General features: G+C 38.6%; 1 protein-coding gene across 6 annotated transcripts in view; it reads left to right on the top strand.

Annotated features, from left to right (window-relative positions):
• MECOM (MDS1 and EVI1 complex locus) overlaps positions 1–20,531 on the top strand; it is a 502,728-nt gene that overhangs the window by 442,564 nt on the left and 39,633 nt on the right. For 4 of the 6 annotated variants that reach the window (XM_063442620.1, XM_063442618.1, XM_063442619.1 and 1 more), the window contains exon 3: positions 18,772–18,906. In XM_063442620.1, the coding sequence (XP_063298690.1) occupies positions 18,772–18,906 (135 nt within the window). Of the gene's footprint in view, positions 1–15,069; positions 15,768–16,139; positions 16,323–18,771; positions 18,907–20,531 lie in introns of those variants that run through there. The other 2 variants (XM_063442622.1, XM_063442621.1) reach the window with 2 other exon arrangements.

Here is a 20,531-nt window from a genome sequence, read left to right as displayed (position 1 = left end):
GCACAATTGTTGTATTCACCACAAGGTGATCCTGTGGAGGGATTCACAATGCGTGTTACTCCTCACCTGCAGAACTCCACAGCACTGCTCACTCCTTTTGTGCAGTGCTGTTGACTGGGAAGTGCGGAAAAACAGATCAATTTATAGTGCACTGCTAGCATTTTCCATAGTGCTCTACCATGGATAAACAAAACACGCAAGCATTTGATTACAAATTCAATAGTACAGAAACGTGATACAATCCCTTCGTAAGCAAGTTAAATATAACACAATTCTTAGTGTCCTGGGGCTACCCTCACCATGAAGGATACATGGACCCCAACTAATATGTTTGGGTAAACTTTTCAAATGTTTTGATATTCTGTAAATATTGTTTTAAATATTAGATATTGATCTTTAAAAAATATTCAAATAAAATTTATTTGAAAAGCTAATCCAAAAGTATAAATAAACCGAGGCCACAGTTCAATGTGACATCTATCATGGAGCCTTGTATACAGGGAGTGCAGAATTATTAGGCAAATGAGTATTTTGACCACATCATCCTCTTTATGCATGTTGTCTTACTCCAAGCTGTATAGGCTCGAAAGCCTACTACCAATTAAGCATATTAGGTGATGTGCATCTCTGACATGAGAAGGGGTGTGGTCTAATGACATCAGCACCCTATATCAGGTGTGCATAATTATTAGGCAACTTCCTTTCCTTTGGCAAAATGGGTCAAAAGAAGGACTTGACAGGCTCAGAAAAGTCAAAAATAGTGAGATATCTTGCAGAGGGATGCAGCACTCTTAAAATTGCAAAGCTTCTGAAGCGTGATCATCGAACAATCAAGCGTTTCATTCAAAATAGTCAACAGGGTCGCAAGAAGCGTGTGGAGAAACCAAGGCGCAAAATAACTGCCCATGAACTGAGAAAAGTCAAGCGTGCAGCTGCCAAGATGCCACTTGCCACCAGTTTGGCCATATTTCAGAGCTGCAACATCACTGGAGTGCCCAAAAGCACAAGGTGTGCAATACTCAGAGACATGGCCAAGGTAAGAAAGGCTGAAAGACGACCACCACTGAACAAGACACACAAGATGAAACGTCAAGACTGGGCCAAGAAATATCTCAAGACTGATTTTTCTAAGGTTTTATGGACTGATGAAATGAGAGTGAGTCTTGATGGGCCAGATGGATGGGCCCGTGGCTGCATTGGTAAAGGGCAGAGAGCTCCAGTCCGACTCAGACGCCAGCATGGTGGAGGTGGAGTACTGGTTTGGGCTGGTATCATCAAAGATGAGCTTGTGGGGCCTTTTCGGGTTGAGGATGGAGTCAAGCTCAACTCCCAGTCCTACTGCCAGTTTCTGGAAGACACCTTCTTCAAGCAGTGGTACAGGAAGAAGTCTGCAACCTTCAAGAAAAACATGATTTTCATGCAAGACAATGCTCCATCACACGCGTCCAAGTACTCCACAGCGTGGCTGGCAAGAAAGGGTATAAAAGAAGAAAATCTAATGACATGGCCTCCTTGTTCACCTGATCTGAACCCCATTGAGAACCTGTGGTCCATCATCAAATGTGAGATTTACAAGGAGGGAAAACAGTACACCTCTTTGAACCGTGTCTGGGAGGCTGTGGTTGCTTCTGCACGCAATGTTGATGGTGAACAGATCAAAACACTGACAAAATCCATGGATGGCAGGCTTTTGAGTGTCCTTGCAAAGAAAGGTGGCTATATTGGTCACTGATTTGTTTTTGTTTTGTTTTTGAATGTCAGAAATGTATATTTGTGAATGTTGAGATGTTATATTGGTTTCACTGGTAAAAATAAATAATTGAAATGGGTATATATTTGATTTTTGTTAAGTTGCCTAATAATTATGCACAGTAATAGTCACCTGCACACACAGATATCCCCCTAAAATAGCTAAAACTAAAAACAAACTAAAAACTACCAAAAATATTCAGCTTTGATATTAATGAGTTTTTTGGGTTCATTGAGAACATGGTTGTTGTTCAATAATAAAATTAATCCATCCTTAAAATACAATTTGCCTAATAATTCTGCACTCCCTGTATAGTTACATAGCTGAAAAGAGACTTGCGTCTATCAAATTCAGCCTTCCTCACATCTGTCTTTTGCTGTTGATCCAAAAGAAGGGAAAAAAAACCCCAGCTTGAAGCACTTCCAATTTTGCAACAAACTAGGTAAAATTCCTTCTTGACCCCAGAACGGCAGTCAGATTTATCCTTGAAAGACGAAGCTTTACCCCACAAATTAAAAATGAAATCCCTGAATATTATGTTTTTTGCAAGTATGCATCTAGTTGCTGTTTAAACATCTGTACAGACTTTGATAAAACCACCTTTTCAGGCAAAAAGTTGCACATCCTTGTTGTTCTTACTGTAAAAAACAAAAACCTTCCCTTCGCCTCAGGCTAAATCTCCTTTCTATCAGTCTAAATGTGTGACCTTGTGTCCTATGCATAGTCCGGTTTATGAATAGATTTCCAGACAATAGTTTGTATTGGTCCCGAATATATTTGTATAATGCTACCATGTCACCTCTGAGGCACCGCATTTCTAAACTAAAGAGGCTTAAATTTGTGAACCTTTATTAATTTTGTAGCCCATCTCTGCACTTTATCTAACATCTTTAGGTGTTTTTTAGTGGAGCTAGTCCTGGTATGCATAATAATGTTTCAAATGCAGACTCCATCCTATGCATTTCATAGTTGATGGTAAATGTGCCATGAGCACTTTGGCCAGCTATCCAGACTAGTAATGACCCAATCTTTTTTTAATATCGTAGATAGATAGATGAGCATGAAAAAATACAATTATATATATATATATATATAAAAATACAATGATGTTTATAGTTCTGTATGTGTCAGGAAGGATGACGTGACAATAAAGATAGGCAAAAGGTTTCTCTAACTAATTCATCTGTATCAATACCTTGGCTTATTACTCAGCGGCTGCCATGTCTTTGAAGCATTTATATTCTACTGGTGCCAAAGAGGCTTTAGGTATTATTTTAGGAAAATGTTTCCTACAGGTTAAATCTTATTTAAATATTGTTTTGTGGTGTAACATTAAATCAGCATATGTTTACCTTTGTTGCACTTTTGGAATCACATGCTAAATCTGTATTTAACCTTATAACATACAGGTCAAGTTGGAATTTATAGAAGTGCTAGGTGTAAATAAACCTGCAGATCCAGAAGGATAATTAATGTTTGTGGCCAAACCACAGTTTCCTTCTTACAGTCCCCAACTGGTCTAGCATTATGACTTATATCAGCTCACAGCTCTTTCAATGTGTGAACAGGGAATGAGCTCTATTGCACTCACTGCTGCCCCTAATGGAGTTTAAAAAGCTACTTGTAGTTTAAAACCTCATTCTTAATGAAAATAAGCCAAAACCAATTGATATTAATAAAAGTTCGTATATTTACATTTTTTTCAAATCAATTAATTTCTGATATATTTTGATCATATTCTGGGATTGTAAATACATATACCATTGGTAAATATGTAAAACTGAAAGATCTTATAAGAACTTTGCATACTTGGGCCTTTAAAACATGGCATTGTGAAGTATATTAATAAAGTGTTGCTTTGAGGCGTATTGTTGGAAGAAGCTTAATGATTGCGTGTCTGAAGGCAGTGGCTTTGTTTAAATTAATATCACTGACTCCCAGGAGTTCGAAGAGTTAAAGGGGTTATGCACTTGGATTTAGTTTTTCGGATGTCACCCGCAAGCCGTTTTCGGTTTAATAGTCATTTATGAGAGACATCTTAATTAAACATGCCACATATTGTGTGTTACCTAAACAGCATTGTAAAGTAGCTTAAATTGGAGCAATAGCACAGTATGATCCCTTAAAAGGGAATCGTCTTTTTTTTCTGGAAATCACACCAAATGAAAATAATCTATATGTTTTGGCAATCTCCTTTCTTGAGATGCGCCATTTTCTTTATGTTGAAGATGTTGACAAAAAAACATTGCAAACCAGTGCAGTCCACACACAGCCAGGGCACACATTGCAAACGAGGAGCAAAAGAAAAAAAATGGAAAGTAAGAAATAGAAAAACATTGAGTCATTTCTCCTCTTCTTTGTGTGATGTCCCTGTGATGACTGCCAAGTGCAAAGTAGCGAACTTATAAAAAACGATTAACAGGGAACTAAGATGTGGCTGTTCAGTTGCTGGATAAAGAGGTGTGGATTTCTACATTTAATTATCTTTTTCACACCTACAAATACATATTTCTTAAATATAGGAAAGTTACAGTTTGATTAGTCTGTAATGAAGGCAGAACGTATACACTATAAGGTTTAAATTATGGTTTAGTGAAGCCATTAACTGTTCTGTCTTATTTATTTATTTTTTAAACTAGGCTCATATGGGCAACGTGCCCCATCATGGCCAAGTTGTCCCAGTCTGTCCGATTAGTGTCTGTATTTATGTGAACTGCTACACAATTATTCTATTCGCCATACAACTTACAGATGATCTACACGGAGGAGAGACATCAGATGGCTTAGTATTGGCCGTGTCACCACCAGAACTGGGGTCTATACTGAAATAGTTCATGAACTGTGGCTGTGTGTCTAATTAGGCATTTGTGGATAACTAGAAATCAAAAAGAACAGGTTAGTGTTATCAGTAGATTACAGACGTCAGGTTAAAATAAAGATATATTTTACCAAAACAATGTGTAAATTTCACTATCTTTAAAAAAGATAGTAGAAAAAATAAGACTGGTGCGACAGGATAATGTGTAGCACTTAAATGAACACTACAGCCAGGGTCAGATTAAGAGTCCATTGGGCCTGGTGCTGACTATTATGATGGCCCTAATTATAGAATCAAAATCAACAGTCACACTTCCCAATCATCATGTATTTGGTGGAGGTGGTGCTGGAGGGAAACTACATGAGATATCTTTAAGAAAACACATACCCTATGCTAATATCTCGCTTTCATCTTTCAAGCAAATCCATACCCCTTAACAGCAGTATCCTGTGAAGCAGAATTGTGGTGGCCGGGGTAAAAGAGTGCGCCACTGACGCGAATCACGTAACCAGAACTGCCCAAAGGGGTAAACATGCCCCAAAATATCTGCCCAAAGAATTAGGTTAGCCCGGCATGAATGCATGCAGGCTGGCCAACTAAGGGCATACTATGGAGACAGCACCCTGAGCTTGGCATAAATGCGTCTATGTGGCAATGGTTTAACTTTAAGGTTTAACCCCTTAAGGACACATGACATGTGTGACATGTCATGATTCCCTTTTATTCCAGAAGTTTGGTCCTTAAGGGGTTAAACATACAGGACTACTGCATTCAGACCAGTTTATTGAGATGACTTGGTCTGGGTGACTTTAGTGGTCCTTTAAAAACAAACTGAACAACAAAATATAAATAATAAATGCATTGCTTAGTGGGACTTTAGCCTTTACAGTAAACCTGGCAGGAAAACTCTCACTTTAAGTCTTAAATCAGAATGTGCCAATGGTACTCCTCCTGTACCGCTCTTTGTATCAATGATCTTTAGATATAATTTTTTTTGTATCTCACTATTTACACATGCATTAAAGGGAAGCTATAGTGTTAGGAATGCAAAGTTGTATTCCTAGCACTATAGTGCCCCCTTCCCTCGAGCCCCCCAGCAGCATTGAAAGGGTTAAACACCATGCTGTCACTTATCTGATTTCAGTGTTGATGGGTCAGGCTCCATCTCTGCTCCTCCTCCACCACGACCATCAGTCAGGGAAGGGGCCTAATGTGCATGTGCCGCGTTCACCGCAATCACATTAGGACTACCCCAAAGGATTGCATTGAATCAATACTTTTCTATGGGGTTTTAGCAGACGCTGGATGTCCTCTTGCAGAGCGTGAGGATGTACTGAGTGAGTTAGGTGACCAAAAGTCAGAAATGCCTCTAGTGGCTGTCTGGTAGACAGCCATTAGAGGTGGAGTTAACCCTGCACAGTAATTATTGCAGTTGATCAATTCCTGCAATAATTACAATCGCAGGGTTAAACTGACAGGGGCACTGTCATTGAGCTGAAGTGGTCTTGGCAGCCTATAGTCTTCCTTTAAGGTTTATAATACTATACCATGTTTTTTTGTTTTGTTTGTTTTTTAACTTTTAGAAACGGTAACCACTTAACTCTGATATACCCTAATCAAGTGCCTATTCTGTGTCTCGAAATGTCAAGCAATTTGTATGTGAAGTTTAAGATACCATCATAAATTAAAGCCTGTCTACACCCTTTCCACAAGTTTTCTGCATCATGTGCTTTTATTGGCATAATTCTGTGCATTTATTGGACATTTTCCTTGCAGATCTTTCTGTGTATTTTCTAATGCCAAGGTATAAAAACAATACATGCAGAATTGTCAAGAAACCTGTAAAAATGTTGTGATGTATATATTCAGGGTGAGTTGTAGCGGTTTTGGCCAGAAATCAGAGATTAGTAAGAAAAGTACCTTTATAAGTGCATGTGTGTATGTATGCTAATGTACAATTATATAGTCAGATACATAGGTAAAATACTGATACCATATTTAAGTGCTCCAGCTCTGGCAACTGCTAACATCCTAAACATTCAAGCAGTTTAAACCCGATCAGCAGGTAAGCAGCTCAAAATAAAACCACCAATAACTGTGCACCAGAAGCAATAAAATATATGGGGGTCAAATGACCGCCCCTGTCCTTGAAAAGATTAGATTTAAAATTGAAAAAAAACTTTTACACCTACCTAACACCAGCACCGATTTCCTTCGTTGCTGGGTCGGGCTCCGCCTCCGCCGCTGATGTCAGGGGGAACCTAATGTGCATGCGTGCTGAGCGGGCATTAGGCCTTCCCCATAGGAAAGCACTTTCCTATCGGGTTTTGCTTGATGCTGGATGCTCTCATGCAGAGCATTAAGGACGTCCACCAGCGTCGTTTCATGAAAAAAGAGCATGAAGCACCTCTAGTGTCCCTTTGAATATTAGCTCCCACCTACTCACTTGGATGTCCCCCCGTTTTTTTTAAATTTAATATTGTCATCCGCTGGTCATGAAATTTTCAGTGCCAATGAGAACTTATTAATTGGATACGGAAGAAAATGCAAATATTTGTTTACATAATGAACATAAAATGGAGTGTGAATCTGAGCCTTTAAATTATTTTTCTAATGTTTTTACGCACATTACGTAGATATGTACTATCGTTAGCATCATGTGCTGCTGTGTATTATTGTGCCATAGAGGTCAGTTCTCTGCATAAGATGCTTTACATCTCTTCTGTGTTTTGAGTAATGTTTAGTTTTCAAGGAGTTAAGGCACCATTTAAAATTAGGCACATCGCAACTAAAATCAGTTTGTTCATAACCAGATTATTTTTTTTTTAATATAAGTAAGATCCGTTCTGTCTTTGAAATCGGATCCTCATAATTAATTCGGATAACTAGTTACACATGACTGGTCAGGACATCTGTCTGTTAAAATTCGTAGCTGCAGGTTAAATAATGGGGTGCTAATTCTGAAAATACACAAAGCCGCCCCAAAAAGACACCGATATTTGTAGGAAATCAACCCTGAAGCAGTCCCTGGCAAACCAGACTGACCTCAGCAAATGAAAATAATCAAACCTAATTAGAAGCGTGCTGGACTTCTCCTCAGAGATCTGTGCGGGAGAATAAACATGCCTTAGCCTCAGAACCAAGGCAAAGACCCTATGTCTGAGCTGCTAGATGCCCTGACCTTGTCCACATAAAGATGTGATTTATGAAGTGCAGGGCACACCAGCAGGCTTCTGTCTTCTCCAGAAGAACCAAATTACTGAGGTGGAGATTAACATGCTTTCAGCTGGGCTCAATTCCAGACCAAGGGAAATTTTTTATTTACATTTGTGTTCTTGCGTTTAATTTCTTTGCTCTATTTTAACGGATTTAAAGAAAGGAGAAAAAAAAGTTTCTTCAAAGTGCAGACAGTAACATCTAATGAAATTTAACTGTGTATAAAAAGATCACCGCTTTACACTTAGACTTATTTACCATATTGTAGACTGACATCCAAATTTCAGAATTGTTTGAAATAATTCTTCAATTATTTCAGCAGAGATGAAAAGAAGAGAGCTATCCATCAAAATTGCTTGTATGACACATCACGTACAAATTTTACAGATCCAGTGGGGTCTCCAGGATTCATACTTAAGGGGGGCATATAAGGGGTCAGGGACCAAAGTAGGGGGGCAGTTACGAAAAAGTGTGTGTGTGTGTGTGTGTATATATATATATGTGTATATATATATATATATACACACACGTTTTACAACTCTGTGTGTTGAAAGGGCCTGTAAATGTGTTGCATTGTATTCTTAAATATATATATAATAATAACAAAGTATTTAACCAGAAAAGGTACATTCAGATTACTCTAGTTTTCAAGTACATCCTATGTTACCATAGCCCACCATGCAGGGGTTGTTACTATTACCCAATTTAATGGTACTCATTGTATCTACTGATGATGCATTAGCCCACTGATCTATCTCACTGGCCTATATATGTATATATGAGATTTGGTGTGTAATGGGGCGGAGCAGGTATGTATGTATGTATGTATGTGTGTGGGTGAAGGTATGTGGGGAAGAAGTGTGTATGTGGGTGAAGAGATGATTTGTGTGAGGGGTGCACTGTGTGTGCATGCAAAGGTGTACTCTGTGTTGGTGGGAGTGTACTGTATGTGGGGGTTCTGTGATGGTGTACTGTGTTCAGGGGGTGTAGAGAGTGGAATGGGGAAGAGCTTTACAATTTTTACTTTAATAATTGTTAAAAAACAAACAAACAAAAAAAACTATATTCCCCTTTCCTTCATCTTGCCCTGCAGGGAGGAAGTGTCACAATCAGATCCGTGGTAGTTTAGAAGGCTGCCTATCCATCGGGTACAGGGGAGGTCACAAGATGAAAGGGATCTCTCTTGGAACTCAAGCACTTACAGAGACTGACCCATACAAACCCAGGCTGAGACAGACAGACACACACACACTGACCCCCCCCCCCCCACACACACACACTGAGCCCCGCCCCCACACACACTGACTCACACTTACCAGCAGCTGCCTGGATGCCTCTGTGCAGAGTTGAGCTGCCTCTCCCCTGCGCCGCTCTCTGTGACCCAGGAGGAAGTCCTCCCCGCACAGTGCCCCCTCTGGCCGCACGTGGGAAAAGGGTGAGTGACAGTGCTGGTGCTGCAGCTTGTGTAGGGAGATGCAGTGCTCCCGACTTCAATTTCAATTGGGGGCCAAAAGGTGGGCAATGCATGATATAGGGGGGGTGGGCAGGGCCCCTTCTGCCCCCTCTAGTGACGCCACTGGACCAGACCCAGATCTTGGACAACAAAGTAGAAAGTAAATTCACTGACTTGCTGATAAAATAGGCAGTCTCATAGGCACATGCTTTTTACAAATCGCTGCAGATCTAAGCCACGCAGGGAGGGTAGACTAATCGCAGTGTATTCTTTGCAATTATGCAAATTTGTTATGATGCTTTACGAGCAAGATATTTTTCACAAATGTCGTAGTAATATGCTTCTTCTTGTAAATGTCTTTAAATTCTTTTTTTTTTTCCCCTCTTAGAACATTATAAATGTATAATTACTACAATAAATAAAGATCCTGTCATGCTGCAGGTACACCTTGTTGTGTTTTTTTTTTGTGTTTTTTTACACACCTATATCAAAATATGATAATTTTATAACAATTTGCTGACAATTTTTATCTTTCGGATTAATTTGTACCTGTATAAAGGGCCTATTGACAAAAAACATTTTATTATGTAGATTAATTCAATGAGCAGTAACATTGCAAAGGTCATAAAGCCACATAGGGTTCAGTATTATCGCATAAATTAACCACGTTTACAGTGTATATATATTTGTTTTTTTGTTTTTTTTTTACAACCATCAAGAATTAAAATGGTTGGCATTCAATTAGCAATCTCTAACATAACAGACAAAATGTAACTAGAGGTAATATGGGTTAAGAAGGGGTTGGGGGCACCTTAATATTTCACAATTCAGCATGTGGTATTTTTTTAAATACCCAATTGACCTTGAATCTTGAAATTTTGGCTATGGAATGGGTAACCCTGACCAAGCCTGATATTTGCCGCTGACGGGGCCAAACCAGTATCCAAAGGCAGCATCTAGCTAATGATGCCCCAACAACGCTGCCAGAGATGGCGTTGGACCACCAGCAGAAAAGGGTTTAACCCCTTAAGGACCAAACTTCTGGAATAAAAGGGAATCATGACATGTCACACATGTCATGTGTCCTTAAGGGGTTAATAGTGGCATAGTGAAAATTTGCTGGTTCCATCTCATAATTTGCCACTCTGCAACTACCTAAACATCAAACTGCAGTGACCTGAAAAGCAAATTGCAAAATGTAGTCTAAAATAGTCAATCTATGATTAAAGTGGAGTTGGTGAATTTCTTCAAATCCGCTACTTTGGCCCTTAATGTTTATTATTTTTTTTAAACTCCTATGTATGCACACTTTACGATTAGTCTGTCATTTTCTATGGCACCAGAACAAAACTAAATTCCGGACCTGGTTGGACTGACCGTTTAAACGGAGACAGTCACTGCTACCAAATACGGAACATTCAGAATGTATGTGTGCTTCTCACAAAAACTTCAACTGTGTCAGTCCTGTGGCACACATTCGTTAACACTGGGCTTTGTATAATGAAGTGCTGGATTCTTTCTATCTCATAGGGTTTCCATTAGCAGATGAGTCTCACACTTTACTTACGGACTTTCATGAAGTTAAAGGCTTAAAAAAAGAATCGGTTTACAGCCTTTGGGAAATAGCGGGTGGATTGCATTACTTGCTCCTCGCTGCTTTCACTAATATATTGACATATTTAAATAAACAAATCCACATCCACCCCTTCTCTGCTTGAGTGCTCTGTAGAAATCGTGACAAGAGGGATCTATCTGTGGGAATTACATCAACAAGGGTGCAACAGAAATCCTACTGGGAAACTAAAAATAAAAAGGGGTCATATACATTTAAATGTATGGTAATCCTAGTTAGTTATCTGTATTGCAGACTCCCTGTAACCTTCCCAGCTACTCTCTAAGCCTCCAACGTACGTTACACTCATTTTTTATGAAAGCTGTGTGCATGAATACAAGTCATGTATGGGAAGATGCATCCAAGGGTGTAAACTTTAAATGCAAGTGTTAATTATAATTCAGCAAACAGTTATGTTTTTTGTTCTTCTGTCCACCTATCCACCTAATAAAACTGAAAATCGTACACACATCAGTACCTGGATGTAAACGTTTATCAGACCTATTTTATTTTGGTTTTAATATTCTCTCTATATATTGTGCTTTATACATTTGTAATCCAATGGATAGTGGTATTCGATATTAAAAATCTTACCAGAACATATACATATGACTTGGTGAAGGATTCATTATGGAATCTGAGTGTGCATTTTTTGTTTCGATTGCTGTCTATGAAATATTGGAGAGTGTTAAATATTAGACATTATGTGTTATCCTTTTATCAGTATTATCATTATTCAACGGGATCTGAATTATCAACATTAAAGAACATTAAAGTACAAACCAATTTTAGAACATTCTATTAGGTGTGACAGCAGAACTACCATAAAATGTGTTTATGTACCGCACTGATGGATATTTGAAAGCAATCTCCTACATACAGTAAGTACAGCTTCCTGGCTAAAGCAGGCATCTGTATTTAAAGGGTACTGCAGGCTGTTAATAAAACGTGCAGAAATACCCAGACAAATGCTCTCTTCATTGACATTGCTCCTGATTACACTGTGGTACTACAGTACTACTGGGGGTCTTTGTGATGGCCAATCCTTCTTTAGGGGGTTTTGTCCCTTACATTCTTTATGCTCAAGGCACAGTAAATGACATGGACACCAGCTATGGAATTTGTTGTTAACCTTGTAAGGACTAGTGCTAGAGCAGAGGAGAATGGAAAATACTTTTTTTTTTGTTTTATTGCGTTTCGCACTGTAGTTCAATACAAAACTTAAACGGGTTCTGTGTGTACACAAGGGTGATAGGGAATGGATTAAACAGGAGCTTAATTTGGGGGTGGTAGACATGCCTAAAAGGAAGGTAACTTTGCATTGACCTTGGCCTTGTCCAAAGTGCTAAGGAACCCATAGAATTTGTAATTGTAAGCCAAGATCAAGAATCTTGCTTTTGTGTAGATTTTATTATTATCACTTTATTTTTCCCATGTGAACATTTTCAGATATCATCTGGTGTCCTATTGTTCACTCACATAAGATATTGAACTGCTACTTCCTGGTTCAACACTGATCACATCCAACACATCTTCTAACAAAAATGACAAGTGAAGTGTTCCATTAATAACTACATTAAATTAATTCTAAAGGAACATTTTTTTTACTTGTTCTGTTGAAGGTATTTTTGCTTCTCTCTGACATTTGCATTGTAACGGATACTGTATATATCCCAATTCCCTTATTTATCACGCTATACCAGTAGTAATAACAGTTGTATGTGGAGAATGGAAGTGTACATTTTAGATCAGTATAGCCCAACTGTGAAAATATCCAATTATCAATAGTTCAGAATTCTCCGTTTAGTGAATAAACCCCTTTTCGAGATTTTTTTTTTAGAAGCAGATATTCTTTCCCCCCCCCAAAATAGCTGTATATTGTTTCCTTTTACTCTAAAACATGTATTTTGCTGCTGTCTACAGCTGTTGTTAAAGTCTGATATGTCATATTTTAAATATCACCCACGTTAGGTCTTCTCTTGTGTGTCATAAACTATAAAGTCGAAACAATAGAGCAACTTGATTCTCAGTGAAAGTGACTGCGGACAAGTACAGGAGCAACAGATCGCTGGGAATGTTGTTGGAAGTGGGGAGGAGGGGGGGGTTCTGTGTGTCTTGAAGTGACGGACAAAGACCCCTGATAGTCCCATAGGATGAACTGAATTTAACACCGGAGCTGGGGCTCATTAACTGGCTCCAGCTTTCCTAAAAGCTCCTTCCTTTTCCTTTTCTCCTCGGGGCATTTGGGCAGAAGGATTCCTGCCAGTTCATTGAGGGCATCCCCACAAGAAGCCAAAACAACGTGGGACATGACACCTATTGATGGGGCGGACAAACTAGCATTATTTGTCCATTTAAACAGAGGCTGAACACAGCTGGCATACACAATATAAGAGAATGCTACAACTCAATGATTCCCAGACCAGAATTTAAACACTACATGTGGAGAAAAACTGGATCTTGTTACAGCTCCACAGCATGAGACAGCACAAAAGTCATTCCAGCAAGGAAAGAGTTAGTATGGATGAGTTTATTAGAACTATTATTGGGTGCTGTGAGATTTTTTTTATTATTATTATTTTAGACTCTTTGGTATCAATGTCTAAGACTATATAGAACACATTGTATCTGTAATCCGGGAAGCAGCACCACCTACTGGTAACAGTCTGAATTACACTGGTTTGGAAGCCACCAACCAATTTCTACTTTAACTCTCCTCCCTCAGCCCTTCTTTATAAGAAGAAAATCCCATGCTCCCTGTTACAAGATCCAGCTTCAACCAGGGCCTTAAATACTGATAACCAGAATTCAACCAGCAGCATTTCCTTCATTTCAGAGCTGTGACAAAAGGTGGGGGGGCAGAATCTGTGATCAGACCTATGGACCTGAAGCAATCACTTTCCCAGATTACTTGTATTTAATACACAATGCATCATAAAACAAATCCCTCATCCTGACAGGAAGAAAATAGAAGAGCTCATAGCTATAGCCGGCCTAATTTATGGCTAAATAAAAAAAAATATATATATATATATATATTAAAAGTCTTTAACAATGGACGAGTCGAGGGAGGGCAGGAAGCCATTGACCAGCAAACCGGGACCTCTTAAAGGTTCTCAAGCACCCAAGTCTATGGGAATCTCTAGCCAGTTCTAAGGTTATTTACAAAGGATTTTTCCTGTCCTACCTAGCATTGCTGTGTGATTTTGCTGAAACAATGGCCATTATCTAAAGCAACAGTTCAATGTCACAGATAAGTCTGTTGAGACATATTAATCACCATCCCTTGTCATGAATGCCAGCCCCCTCCTCTTAAATAAATAGGACCTTACATGGGACGCACAGACTTGCACTTTTACAATATTGGAAGAATTTGATTATTTTTTTCCCCCCCTCAAACGTTAGACAAAAACAATGTTTGTGCAAATATATTGCCTGAGGTTAATTTGCTAATTAAACCAACAAAAGCAAAACAAAAACATAAACAAATCCCAAACAAACAAAAGAAAACAAACATCAAAACATTAAGGCATGAAAGGGGGTTGCTTCTTATTATTTAATTGAAGTATTGATTTCAAATGTAATTTTTAATTTCAAGTCATGATTAAAAACAAATACATTGATGTAAAATTAAAAAAACAAAAAATAAATCTGCAAAATAAAAATAAAATACTTTGAGAAGTGACAAAACAGCAAATCTGATATATATACATTATTGGTTCACTGTTTAGCCATGTACCCTGAATCCTACTTTCTACTTAACGTTATATTATTAGAATCACTAATGAAACATCGAATTGTATGTTTGTGTTCCCAAAATATGAATTTGTGTTTGCTTACAAAGTCACAGTGTCAGAGTTAATCTGATATATATATATATATATATATATTTTTTTTTTCCAGTGCAATAAGAAAATACTATATATGTTTTAAATGGCAAATGTGTTGTCCTAGCTGAATTCTGGATTTTATGTTTGTATAGTTGTTGCTCACATAATTGAAGCAAGTGATTTAAAAATCTCAGTATATATATGGAGTATTGTAGCAGCCAGGCATGGGATTACTACAGCTGCACTTAAAGGCAGACTTTATCAAAGAGAACGAGCCGAGGTTTCCCTGAAAGAGAGAAATCCACCCACCCATGATCTCCCCATTGGTTGCTGATTACATGGATGGAATCCACATGTTTAAGGGGATGGTGCATGCATCTACAATTTGTCTGTCCTATAGGACTCTCCGGCGACCTTTTTGTGACCTCTCCTGCCAAAGGAGGCTGCTGTCACTTTAAAAATTGTCCTGAGAGAGCGGAGCCAGTGTCTGTGCAGAGAGATAGCTCCTAAGCCCTCTCCTCCTCTTTCTGGATGGCCGCTCTGATCCTGTTTAAAGAGACACTTCGTGACATCAAGACCTTCACAGTTTAGATTGAAGACTCTGGAAGTGGATGATCCCGGGAGGACGGTGTGTGAGTGAGAAAACAGGGCTGAGAACGGGCGATAAAGAGGACACAGGATCTCCAAGAGCTAGGGACACCTACCTACCTTCCCCAGGACAGACAGTGCTTGTGGAGCCCTGGTGCAGCCTTGCATCCCAGCCCAGGACGGCACCCAGCACCCCGGCCCCCCACTGGGGCAGAGCTAATCGCTGCTGTCATACGGCTGGCTGATAAGAGCAAAGAAAGTGAGGAGAGAGGGAGGGTGTTCGCAGATGGGACACGAGCCTGGGATCACCTGGCAGACACTTTCGGTTTCCTTCATCTAAACACAGTATAGCTGGCTGTCAGTGTACTCTGCAGAGACATGGACATACTCACCCAGGAGCTCTGCAAGAGGAGAGCCTGAATGGGACAGAGCTGGGTCTGGAGCCCCTCTGCTGGATATTCTGTGGACTTTATTTAATTCATCTGGGGTAACCTTTGTAGGTAAGTGAGCACAGACAAGGGTTTTTAGTGCAATTTGTAAGCTTGGCTCTTGGCTGTCCCATGAACTTGTGGTTACAGTTGGACTTTCCCTGTCCCTCCCTCCTGCTCCCTGCACTGGGTGTTTGGCTTGTGTTTGGTTTCTGTAGGGCTGCTGTCATGTTTATCCGTGTGATGGAATGGGCTAAATCATCTGGTTTATTGTATGTGTGTGTGTCCTCTTATTGTTGTGTCTGGGGCTCCTTAATGTTGTCAGGACTTTTTTTTTTTTTTTTTTTAAATCTTTAAAATGCCCATCTGCCCTTATCTGATGACACTAGATAAACAAAGGATTGTTTGCAAGGTCACATTTTCTCGGCACACAAATTACCAGTCAAACCACTTTTGTGAACTTGGCACAGACATTTTGCAGACGCAGAGTTAATCCCAAATCTGTGATCGGTTTGAACAGATAAGATGATAGTCCTTGGGGGATCATTTCACAGGAGGAGACCCAGGTGGAGGGAGATAAATCAGTCCGGCCCCCATATTGGCATCTAGATGGATTGGAGAAGTTGTGTAAGTAGAGGGGCACCATAGAGACCACACAGAACTTCCACTCTCCATATAGCACCCGGGTAACTATTTGTTGATCATTCTAGAACACGCAGAACTAGATCATTAAACAGCTATTTCTAACGATTAGGATACAGCTGAGAGCCAAGCATGTGCTCTCATTTTAAAGTAACCCCTGATTTCCTGAAGTTTAGGATGATGTCCCCCCAGTGGTTGGCTGCTATTTTCCCCATTCACATTTATACGGAGAATGCAAGAATATTTATTTCCTTAATCGCGATTAATTCTGTTTCTATAACTACTGCGAAACCAACGGGACAGGTTTAATCTATAAAGCAAAAGTAACGAATGATGCTTAGATTCCATTGCAGGGAATTAAACTATGGCAAAATAATGTTTTTATTATTGCAATCGGCAATAGTTTGTGGAGAACTTAAACGAACGTTTTAAAATGTTGTTTTATATATATAATTCATAATATACTTATTTTTTGGAGTCAATCGTAATTACGTTTGATAATGAATTAGGGCAGCGTTCTAGAAATCGTTTTGATTAAAAATGGGATTTGTTTTTACATTTTAAAGAAATATATAATATAGTGTTTGCAGATTGCGTAAACAAAGCAGTGGTTTCATTATATTTCTTTTGATGGATTGTTTAAAATTGTGGCCCACTCTGAAGCAGAAAAGTGTTTCAGTGACCTATTTCAAACCTATAATATATATGCTTGCACACTTTATTACACGTGATAACTCTTAGATTTTATTGCACACTTGAATGATCGAATTCGCAACAAGCACACACACATTAAACGAGCCTTTTTCTACAGAACAAATGTAAACTTTTGCATCTCAGATTTTTTTTTTTTTTTTTTTTAAACTTCGATCCAAAAATCACAATTTGACGTTTGGTCAGTTTTAATTCTTGTAAACCGTTTTATATAATAGAACGCTGCTTTCTCTTTTGTAAATCTATATTTGTACTTGATTTATATTCCTTTTATGTGGGGGTTATATCAGATTTTAATTTTGCAGGAAGTATGTCCACTTAAACATGATCTAATGACCTACAGCTACTGGGGCTAATTAGTTGTATTGTGCTGGACTGTAACACACACATATATATATATATATATATATATATATATATATATATATAGTATATCGCACACACATACTGTGGCAGTAGCTTTGTAACGATGTGTGCTTAGAACTATTAACACCTACATCTAGAATGAATCAAGGAGATTGATGAGTTTGTTCACTAAAAATCGAAGTGACGCAAAAACTGAATTGGAAAATTTAAGATCAAATAGCCGAGTTTGCGAATTTTCCTAAATCTGCACTTTTTTCCACCCTTCTCTTTATTGAATTCACTATAATTCTGTATTTAGTAAGTACACCCTATGTAAAACTTACTTCCATTTCAAGTCACGAAGATCCTGCATCCAAATTAATCCAAATCTCCCCTATGATTCCAGATCCACACTACATCCAATAAATGTGTGTAACCCTTCCACCCCTGCACTGTATCAGGACTAACCCAATCACGCTCAGTCGCGTTCAGCACACGTCCTCATCTGGCAGCAATAACTCTGTCATTTGCAATGGAAATATTCCGATGAATTCTAAACCGTTGTCGAAACGTTGGCTTATGTGTTAATAACTGCAATAAAACCAAACGGCAAGGAGTGATATCTATGTCAATGTATTGCTCTACGTCAACAATTCCCCAGAATAAATTGGTTGTGAAAAGCGTTATTTATATATATATATTAATTACACTTTTCACAATCAATTTATGATGGGGCTTTATAATAAATAGACAAATGTATTTTATTCTCTTCCCCCGACCCCCCCCCCCCCCCCCCCGATTTAAAATGCCATTTCTTTTTACATTTCTTTTTTTTAAATAAGTGTGTGTGTGTATATAGACCAAGTCCTGATATTTAACCCATTCGCTGCTGGCAAGCCTGGCCCAGGAAAGGGTTAACGAGCCAGATCACCCTGAGCAGAGTCTGTCCATACTGCCAGCATTTTACAGTGTGATAAAACAAGAAGCTGGGACGTGGAGCTTGTCGATGGAGGTCCACAAATGTATCAATTTACCATCAGCCGAGCTCCCCTCGCTGGATCCATGTCCCCTTGTTTTACATTCCTCTACACATCATAAAACCCATGAATCCAAGATGCATATCTGACAAAGCAGATGTCTGCTCCATGTAAACTGGAAGGGATCTGGAGCTGCTCATGATCCAAATCTTACTTCTCTGCCTTCGACTTCCCAATGTAACTTTTTTTTTTCTCTCTAGATAAGTCACGACCCCCTAAGTGAATTAGAAAACGTGCAATTGTTGGCAGGAGCCTAGCAACATGTATATATGAATGAGATGAAATTAATTGTCAGAGCTCAGCTAGTGGGCACAATTAATCCCTATGTGGTTTCTCTGTAGGTTTTGGATGAGCATTGTAATGTGAAGTTTTGCATCGATGCCAGTCAAGCAGATGTGGGTAACTGGCTGAAGTTTATCAAGTTTGCTGGAATCTACAAGCAGCACAATCTGGTAGCCAGTCAGCTCAATGAGCAGGTATGTGTCCCATGGATTTTGCTATCCGGGGCAGTTAAGATCTGGTGGTGGGAGGCTGGGTGTATACTGGTCATTAGTGCCTCTAAGCAACAGCTGCTTGATAAATTATGGAACTTCTGTTTTATGTTTTTTTTTTTTTTTTTGCTGGTAGGAATGATGAAAACTAAATAGAAGTATATAGGTTATAAAGACTTAACACATGACAGATCTATAAAATGTCACATCATTATTGCACAGTAATTACTGAAAATGATCCATGAGATAGGAGTGTGGGTGTATATGCATATTACAAAATATATATATTTTCATATAATATTCGTGTGCATGAGATTAGAACAATTCATTCTGTAAGTAGCTAAAATAAAAGTGAGGAAGGCAGAAGTAAATGTCTAGATCTGTTTCTTTTGTTTATATAAAATGGGAAATAGAACCGACCGTTTAGTAATTCACCTTTGACCATTATGGAAGGTTTAATTTTTGTTTTGGGATTTATAGGGATTATATTGGTATTCGTACTGTGTGACTAATCTGAAAACTATTATTAAAATAAATCATAGCTTCAATCTTTACATTTTATTTTCTAGCATCTTGACAATTTTTATAAATTATTACAATGTGATGTTTTATTATAAACGATGCCCTAATTTTACAATCTATTAAATTATTTATTCAGCATTTATATAAACATTGTATACTTACTGATAGTATTCCGAGCTATGTAATTCATATTTGAAAAGTTTAATGCTTTTATTTTCATTGTTCCCTAAAACTATATTGTTACTGTCCCCAGTAATAAACCCCACATTTGTATATTCACAGTGTCTGCAAAGAAACTCCCAGACTTGTTTTGTTGACCCCTTGCACATGATCATAGCATTAGCAGGCCATTCAAATTGGCTGTTTGCTCCATGTATAGATTATAATTTGCAGACTGTTTGACTTGCTCATTGTTGGAGACCCCACTCTTGCATTCTCCAGGAATGGAGAGGTTAAGGCAGGCTGGCCTGGAAGGTCCTGTTCATTTCTAAGAAGGCTTCTCTTAGGAGCAGCATGAAAAGCCTTTTCTTAAGAGGTTCTTCAGGTCTGGTTTTATTCTCATTTCTATAAGGCTTAGATCTGCCAACTGATGAATAAGCGCTGCTCATCACAGAATGTACACTGCTATTGTGCAAGAGATTACCCAAGACCATGGTTTAGATGGGGACAGTTGATCAGCAGCATTTGTTAACCACTAATTGCTTTACCTCACCTGTGAAAGTCTCAAGCAAACATTGAACTCCACCTGAAACAGATTAAGCTCATTGCAAACACTCAGATTCCCTGACTGTTTCTGCATTAATGAATACAAAACTTGGTAGAAGGGCCAGTTCAACAACTGCTAGTGACCAGACATCAGGAAGTAATTTAGCCAAACTGCATATATATTCCAATCTAGAGTAAAACTGATACAAAGTAAAAACCTTTTGTACTGCACAAGCTAGCTATGTTAACCTTTTCACTGCTAAAGAAATGTTATGGGGTTTTTTACTCCCCCTCAACAAATAGTTTTCACTTCACTAAAAGTGCTTAAAAAAATCTTTACAACAAATGCTGTGAAGTTTTTTTTTTTTGCTGTATATATGTTT

The sequence above is a fragment of the Pelobates fuscus genome, chromosome 2 (genome assembly GCF_036172605.1).
Source record: "Pelobates fuscus isolate aPelFus1 chromosome 2, aPelFus1.pri, whole genome shotgun sequence".
NCBI classification, from domain to species: domain Eukaryota; kingdom Metazoa; phylum Chordata; class Amphibia; order Anura; family Pelobatidae; genus Pelobates; species Pelobates fuscus.
Note: the sequence above shows the minus strand (reverse complement) of the source record. Positions and strands in the feature narration are given on the sequence as shown.